At 50.6% G+C, this 8,506-nt stretch overlaps 1 protein-coding gene across 1 annotated transcript in view; it reads left to right on the forward strand.

Moving 5' to 3' along the window:
- Positions 1-8,506, forward strand: part of ELK1 (ELK1, member of ETS oncogene family) — a 22,729-nt gene that overhangs the window by 5,533 nt on the left and 8,690 nt on the right. The window contains exons 3-4 of the mRNA XM_015417283.1: positions 3,235-3,624; positions 6,512-6,613. Of these exons, the coding sequence (XP_015272769.1) occupies positions 3,235-3,624; positions 6,512-6,613 (492 nt within the window). The remainder of the gene's footprint in view (positions 1-3,234; positions 3,625-6,511; positions 6,614-8,506) is intronic.

Raw genomic sequence — 8,506 nt, forward strand, 5'->3', positions numbered from 1 at the left:
GCTGGGGGGCTGCAAGGCCGCCAGCGGCGGCCGGGACCGTTGGGGGCGGGGTGTGTGGCCTTATGACACACTTCCGGTGATGTCAGGGGGTGTGGCCTTATGACACACTTCCTGTGATGTCAGGGGGTGTGGCATATGCTAATGAGTTATGCTAATGAGTCCCCCTACCTCTTTTTCTACGAAATGACCCCTGCTATCAGCTGTGTTGGGAAAACTTACCTGTACTGATGAGCCACACATTCAGGTTTCCCCAAGAGGGCAACAGTGGCTCCTTGGATCCACCTCTGCTTTGGAAAAATGGTGCAAGCGAGAAAGCTAAAAGCCCCCTCTGCCTACACATTGTTGTCCCAGTCAAAACTGAGCCCACATGACCTGGGAGTGAAGTTCCAAGCATGGAACTCCCAGAGCGTGTCCACTTGACAAGACTGGAGCAGGCCCAAGGGGCTGGTTACCTGTAGGTAGGCCCGGAGTGCCAAGTGGTGGAGATGAATAGTGCAGGATGGCTCATGCCTTGTACTCTCTCGTAGCTTGCCAGAGGTACCTGGCAGGCCTTGGTAGGAACTTGGATATTGGCCTAATTAGGGTTTTGGATCTGATTCAGCAAAGGAATTCTGAGGTACAGAAGGAGACCAAAGTAGACAATTTAGTCCCTGGTAAACTGAAAGGCGGAGCTGCGGTGGCTCAAGTGGTTAAGACGCTGAACTGCAGGCTGTGGAAGGTCGGTAGTTCAGCAGTTCGAGACCCGAGTTGCCGCATGACGGAGTGAGCTCCCGTCTCTAGTTCCAGCTCCTGCCAACCTAGCAGTTCGAAAGCAAGAAATTGCAAGTAGATAAATAGGTACCACTTCGGTGGGAAGGTAACAGCGTTCCGTGCGCCTTTGTGTTTAGTCATGCCGGCCACATGACCATGGAAATGTCTTCAGACAGCGCTGGCTCTTCGGCTTTGAAACGGAGATGAGCACCGCAACCCTAGAGTCGAATTCGACTGGCTTTCGAGTAAGGGAACCTTTACCTTTACTTTAAACTGAAAGGCAGAGCAGAATTGAAAGCGAGGTTAGACCAGGTATACAGTCCACATAATACCTTCTTTTAGGACCAGAAAAAGGATACAAAAGCAGTATGTGTCTTTTTGAATTCTCCAGAACTCTCCTTCAGGCATTACCAAAAAACAAATAAATACAGGAGGAGGAGGAGGAAGAGGAGACGCCTCAGGACGTGAAGTCAAATCCTGTTCAAGCTTGCACGGTGTCCGTGTCTTAGATGCACAGAGCATTTATTTATTTGCTTAAAGCATTTATTAGCCGCGTTTCTCCCTTGCGGAACTCAAGGCAGCTTAGAATATAAAGAAAACGATTATTAAAAGAAACTAAAAATGAAAACAGTATCAATAGAGCAACAGTTATAGAAACACATAAAAGGTCACTATTTCAAATCTGCAATGAAGACTCCCAATAAATTTTTTAAAAAGGTGCCATTGGACTCTAAATCTGTTGTACTGCTTCAGACCAACACGGCTGACAGACTGGATCTAATGCATAACTTAGGTTTGCCAGCCTCCAGGTGGGGCCTGGAGATCTCCCGCTTTTACAACTGGCCTCCAGCTGACAGAGACCAGCTCCCCTGGAGAAAATGGAATTCCAAACACAACATCCGTGACAAAAATAACGAAGAGTCAATAAAGATAAGTTGCAAAATTGTTTACTGTAGTCATTTCTGTAGAAAGTTTTCTTCTATTATCGCTCACACACTAATATAGAAGAAAATGTTCTACAGAAATTACTACAGTAAACAATTTTGCAACTTATCTTTATTGACTCTTCGTTATTTTTGTCACGGATGTTGTTTTTGGAATTCCACTTCCTCCCACGATCTCTCATTTTTGGCTTCCCCTAAATGGCTGCTTGGAAGGGTGGATTCTATGGCATTGCATCAGGCTGAGGCCCCTCCCCTCCCCAAACCCCGCCCTCTCCTGGATCCACCCCCAAAGTCTCCAGGTACTTTCCAGCCCAGACCTGGCAACACTAAAATAACTAAATCAGTCAAATGCAGTCCTAAATAAAACCGTCTTCAGCTGCCTCCTGAAGATAGCGAGAGGGCCACGGTACCTTCCTGGGGAGGTGGTTCCGTAACTGGGGCTGCCACCAAAAATGGAAGAAAATGGTGCTGGTTTCCAGTCACACTTTTTCTTTTCAAAGTCCAACAAACGTCTCCGGTATCGATTTAAACTAGTGAGACCAGGGTTGCCAGCTTCCAGGTGCTGGCTGGGGTTCTCCTGGGATTACAACTGATTCCCAGACGACAGAGGTCAGTTCGCCTGGAGAAAATGGCTGCTTTGGAAGGTGGACTCAATGACATTATACCCTACTGATGTCCCTCCCCATCCTCCCAAGGCTCCACCCCCAAAATCTCCACATATTTCCCAGCCCAGAGCTGGCAACCCTAAGCAAGGAGGAGGCTCTCTTTTGTGCTGGAGCTGGCAACCCTACCAGTGGGGACCCAAAGCCACTTACGCCGGCCTTCTCCCCTACTCCCATTTTATCCTGGCAACAAGAACCCTGTGAGGTAGCTTTGGCTGAGAAAGAGTGACAGGGCTGGGATGGGGAAAATATTTGGGGATTGCTATTTTATTTTTGCTTTAAACTGAAAATATTTAAATACTATTGTATGTAACCCTAAGTGAGACACAAAACCCCATTTTCACATCGGTTTTCCAGGGCTTCCCCTGATTTTTTGGGCTTCTGCCCGCCACTGACTAGCTGGCCGGCGGGGGAAGCCTGGCCCCCAAGCAGGGATGTCACACGGTGATGTCCCCAATGTGATGATATCACACGAAAGTGACATCATGTTGAGACCTAAACGGTGACACTCTGCTTTTTGGGGCAAAAATCTATGGTTTTAGGCCGAAAAACCCATAGAGTTTTGCCCAAAATGCAGGGAATTGCCACATGCCAACCCTGGTGTGATGACATCACTTCTGTGTGATGTCATCACGTTGGGAACGTCATGTCATGTTTCCGCCCCCCAGAACACCCCCCAAATCCCTTTGCTGGCAAGCCGAGGGGACCTGGCAACCCTATTTTCATTTGGAAGGTCATCACATTAACTTGGGAGATGAATATAAGGTCTGTCTTTGGTTCATGTGGGATATTAGCCTAAGTTGAGGGAGCTGTGGTGAGTTTGCTTGACTGATACTCAGGGAACCTCCCACCCCCTTTTTTTTTTCCTGCTCCCCCAGGTCATAGTAGAGCCCGCCCCCTTGGAGGCGTCCCCTCTTGAAGAGAAGGTGCTGGTGAAGGTAGAGGAGGAAAACCTGGACCTGGAAGAGGAAGCCGCCGCTCTGCTGGTTCTGATGGACGCTGCGGAGAAGGAGGAGACCGCTCCCTCAGAAAAGGCCTCTTTGGAGGCTGAGGAGGGGCCCGGACTGCTGAAGGAGGAAGCCCAGTCGCCCAGCCCGGCGACTGTCTCTGTGGAGGGACAGCCCCAAAAGGGCAAGAAGCCAAAAGTCCTGGAGCTGCCATCACTGCCCACCCAGGAGAAAGTGAACGCCGCTGTGAACAGTCTTCTGGCGCCTGGCGGGACGGGGAGTACCCTGACTCCGACCACGGTTATTTCTTCCCACGCATTGGTGAGACCATGTTTGTCCCCAGGGCCCAGTCGACCGCTCTGGGGGCGCCATTGATCGATTCATTTATTTACAAAATCATTCTTCCGTTGCTCCATTTTATCCCGTCAACAAGAACCATGTGAGGTAGGCTAGGCTGAGAGAGAGGAACTATCTCAGGATAACCCTTCTGTGGCGCAGGGCGGATTTGAGCCTGGGTCTCCCAGATACAATGCAGGCATCCGTGTCAAGTATCCCTTTTTGTCAGGGGCGTGCTTGGCTTGAACAGGATGTTTGAACTCCTCTCCACCCCAAACACCAAGTTTTGTTTCTATTTATTTATTTAAGACATCTGTTAGCCACTTTTCTACCTTGTGGAACGCAAGGGGGCTTACGATAGACATAAAGCAATAATGATAAAAACGTAAAAGCCCACAGTTTAAAATTTCCAGTTAGGACTACTACTAAATAGAAACTACTAAATAGAAACTAAATGAGTCAAAAGCAATCCTAAATAAAACTGCCTCCTGAAGACTGAAAGTGAGAGGGCCAGGGAAACCTCCCTGGAGAGGTGGTTCTATATTTATTTATTAAATTTATATGCCACCCCTCGTCGTCGGGTGGTCTCGAGGTGGCTAACAACCATTAAAACATTAAAATCTCAGTTTAAAAAACATGATACAAATAAAACTGAAAAGCAGCCCACATAACAAACCCAACTAACTAAATGCCAAGCGGAAGAGCTCTGTTTTGTGGGCCCTGTGAAACTTAGATAAGTCCCGCAGCTGATCCCACCAGAATGGGGCCACCACAAAGAAGGCCCTCGTCCTCGTTGATGCCAGGCAAATATTCCAAGGGCCAGGCACCACAAGCAAGTTGCAAGTTGAAGAACGCAAATTTCGCGGGGGGGGGGGATGTCAGAAGAGGCAGTCTGCCAGGTATGGAGGTCCTAGATTGCTTTGGGTTCTAAGGTAATTTCCAGCACCTTGAATTTGATCCGGAATTCAACCGGCAGCCCATGCAGCTGTTTCAAGACAGAACAGACATAATTGTGGGGCTGTCACTGAAAAGGCCCTCTCTCAAAAGATTTCCCTTGCTCAAAAGTCAGTCGAATCCGACTCTAGGGATGCAGTGCTCATCTCCGTTTCCAAGCTGAAGAGCCAGCACTGTCCAAAGACATTTCTGTGGTCATGTGGCTGGCAAGACTAAATGCCGAGGCGCACAGAACGCTGTTACCTTCCCACCGAAGTGGTACCTATTTATCTACTTGCAATTTCTTGCTTTCGAACTGCTAGGTTGGCAGGAGCTGGGACCAGAGACGGGAGCTCACTCCGTCACGCGGCACACTCGGGTCTCGAACTGCGGAACTACCGACCTTCTGGTCTGCAGTTCAGCGTCTTAACCACTTGAGCCACCGCAGCTCCCCCCCCATGTACCCACCTTTATAACAATACCAAAGATATATGTATAGGTCGGTGGGCTCGGAATCGGCAGCTGGGGACCTCTGTGCCACATCTGGCCTCCAGTACCAGCAATTAACCCTACAGTCGCCCAACCGAGAAGTGAGAGAGGTGCTTGCTGGGAGTCCACTTTGTGTGGTTGGGGAGAAGACGTATCAGACTGCTATCCTCTGTCCCGTCTTCAAAGGGGATCAGGTGCAAGGGAGGACCACTTTTTGCCAGTCTCTGTCACCCCCTCCCAATATTTCTTCTTGTGCCCTGACCTGGATAGCCCAGGCTAGCCCAATCTCAGCGGATCTCAGAAGCTCAGTAGGATCACCCTCGCCTAGTATTTGGATGGGAGACCTCTAAGGCAGGGGTGGCCAGACTTGCTTAACATAAGAGCCACACAGAATAAACATCAGACGTTTGGGAGCCACAAGACAGGAACAAATATAACCCACATGTTTTTATAGAAAAATATGCGACGTTGCTTTTTCTTGACATTAAATGAGGCAGCCAAAAATAAAAACAAAAGGGGTAAATGATTATATTGATAATGATTAGATGGGGAGGGAGGGGAGAAAGAGAGAGAGAAAGAAAGGTGGAAAGAAAGGAAGTGTAAAGAAAGCAAATAGATGGGAGGGAGGGAGAGGTGGAAAGAAAGCAACTTTAACTTTAAATGCATCTTCCAAGACCCCCACACCAGCTGGATTGGCTTGGAGAAGGGGCTTAAAGAGACAAATGCCTTCTCCGAGCCGGCCGGGAGGGTGGATGTGTCTTTAAGAACACATTTAAAGTAGCTTTCTTTCTCTGCTCCCCCGCAGCTCAAGCCTACCCAGGGAAGGGGAAGGGAAGACCAATCATGGAAACATGCCTCCCCTTCGCTTCCCCAGCTGCCCCGCTGGGAGCCACACAATATGTGTGAAAGAGATGTGTGCGGCTCCCAAGCCGCAGTTTGGCCACCCCACCTCTACGAAATACCAAGGGTGCTCCTTAGAGGCGGGCAATGGCAAACCACCTCTGAATGTCTCTTGCCTTGGAAACCCTATGATGTCGCCATAGGTCAGCTGTGACTTGACGGCAAAAAAAAAAATTAAAGATATGACAGCCTGTCCTCTGCTTTCCAGTAATGTGTGTGCAACTACAACAAGTGACAAAACGTTTTTAAGAAATCCAAAGAGGTGATCCACCCCCAAAGCAGTATCATTTTAAACCTCTTAAAACCGCATCCACTTCCTAGAGGCCCGACTATTCCCAGGTGGGGTGACGACAATGGAAAGGAGTCCCGTGAGAAAGAGGGATGTTTTTTTGTTGTTTAATCCATTAATCTTGACTTCTGTCTTCTTGCAATAAAGGAAGGGGGAAAAGAAACCAAACTGGTAGCCTCGGCAGTTTAGCCTATAGTCCCTCGGAAGTGTATTTGTTTTCTTTCTGTCCCAGATCTGACATGCCTTTGTGTTTCTTTGCAGACGCCGGTCTTGCTCACCCCGAGTTCCCTGCCCCCCACCATCCATTTCTGGAGCACCCTGAGCCCCATTGCCCCCCGGAGCCCGGCCAAGCTCTCTTTCCAGGTATGGTGCGAGATCCAAGGTCCTCAAGAGGACTGACGATGGGGGTCCTGGGAAAACTCTTGCTGGCTGTGGTCAGTCTACAGAGGCAAGAGAGGAGGTCTGAGGCGGTGGGAGAACAGAAAATCCAGCGCTGGATTGCGAAGGGGGTTGTGATAAGGCAGAGAGTGTCTTTTACACACCTATCGCTCTGTGGCTCCCTGAACCGGATGGCCCCAGACTAGCCCAATCTTGTCAGCTCTTGGAAGCGGAACGCACATGAAACTGCCTTATGACTGAATCGGATCCTTGGTCCATCAAGGTCAGTTTGGTGTAGTGGTTAAGTGCATCAACTCTAATCTGGGAGAACCAGGTTTGGTTACCCACTCCTCCACTTGCAGCTGCTGGATGACCTTGGGCAAGCCATAGTTCTCTCGAAGCCTGAGTGAAGGGCGGGGTATAAATCCAATCTCTTCTTCTTCTTCTATTATTGTCTACTCAGACTGGCAGCGGCTGTCTACGGTCACAGGCAGAGGTCTCTCACATCACCTACTGCCTGAAAGAACAACAAACACTGGCGCCAGTCATACAACCCGTGTAGGTTGAACCTCAGAGATAACTATATGGCTCCAGAGAGATACACTTAATATCTGTCCGGGTCTGGATTTACCTGCAGGCCCGGAGAGTGAGCCTAGGGGCCGGGCAGCATCAGGAGCCAACGCCATACCGGAGTGCCATGGGGACGGCCCATACCGCCCCTTCTGGCTCTGAGTCGGGACAGCTCGATGGTGGGGGTGGTGCCTGGCTGCCCGGGAACTGACAGGGCTGTCCCCACGGTGAGCAGCGGCGGAGGGAGCCGGGCTCCCAGAGCGAGGAGATGCCAGCGCGCGCCGCTGGTGTCCCAAGAATGGGCCGAGCCAGGCTGTGGGGCCATGGGGCCCAACTGCGGGTGGAGGAGGAAGAGATGGGAGGATGCGGCTTGTCTGGGGCACAGCAGCAGGAAAGGGCAGGAGGGGAATGCCAACCCCGCCCAGGGCTGCACTGAAAGAAGGCGGGACTAGGGACTTAAAGGACCAGATGGTCCTGTCCAATGGAAAAGGGTCATGGGTTGTAGCAGGAACTCCTTTGCATGTTAGGCGACACACCCCTAATGTAGCCAATCCTCCAAGAGCTTACAGAGCTCTTCTTACAGGGGCTACTGTAAGCTCTTGGAGGATTGGCTACATTAGGGGCGTGTCGCCTAATATGCAAAGGAGCTCCTGCTACAAAAAGAGCTCTGGACGTGGAGGGATGTGAAGGGCAACCACTCTGGTAATGGGAAAGGGGTGGTGGAGCTGGTCTATCAAAGGAGGCACGGAAGATGGGATAGAGGAGGAGGGGGTGGTGGGAACCTGCCAGGAACAAGAGAGACAGAAAAAAGGAGCGACTCCTGAGAACGGCTATTGCCGGCTGGCTGAGGCCTTTCGCCTACATTCCAAGATCCCAGCAGCCCTGGTGTGTCCCTATCGCCCTGGCTGAGGGAGGAGACCCCCGAGGGCAGGCAGCATTTACACGGCAATATCTTTTTCAAAACAAGTTTGGGCCCTGACCTGGATAACCCAGGCTAGCCTGATCTCGTCAGATCTCGGAAGCTGAGCAGTTTTGGCCCCGGTCAGTATTTGGAAAGGAGGCCACCAAGGAAGTCCAGGATCACTACACAGAGGCAGGCAAGGGCAGACCACCTCGGAGCGGCTCTTGCCTTGATATATCGCAGTAATGGCAAAAAAAGCGCTAGTCTTTACCCACCTACGACAGTGGGGTTGCCAGCCTCCAGGTGGGGCCTGGAGATCTCCCGCTTTTACAACTGATCTCTGGCTGACAGAGGTCAGCTCGCCTGGAGAAAACGGCTGCTTGGAAGGGTGGACTCTCTGGCATTGT

Source organism: Gekko japonicus, unplaced genomic scaffold (assembly GCF_001447785.1).
Source record: "Gekko japonicus isolate JY-2015 unplaced genomic scaffold, Gekko_japonicus_V1.1 scaffold1748, whole genome shotgun sequence".
NCBI classification, from domain to species: Eukaryota; Metazoa; Chordata; class Lepidosauria; order Squamata; family Gekkonidae; genus Gekko; species Gekko japonicus.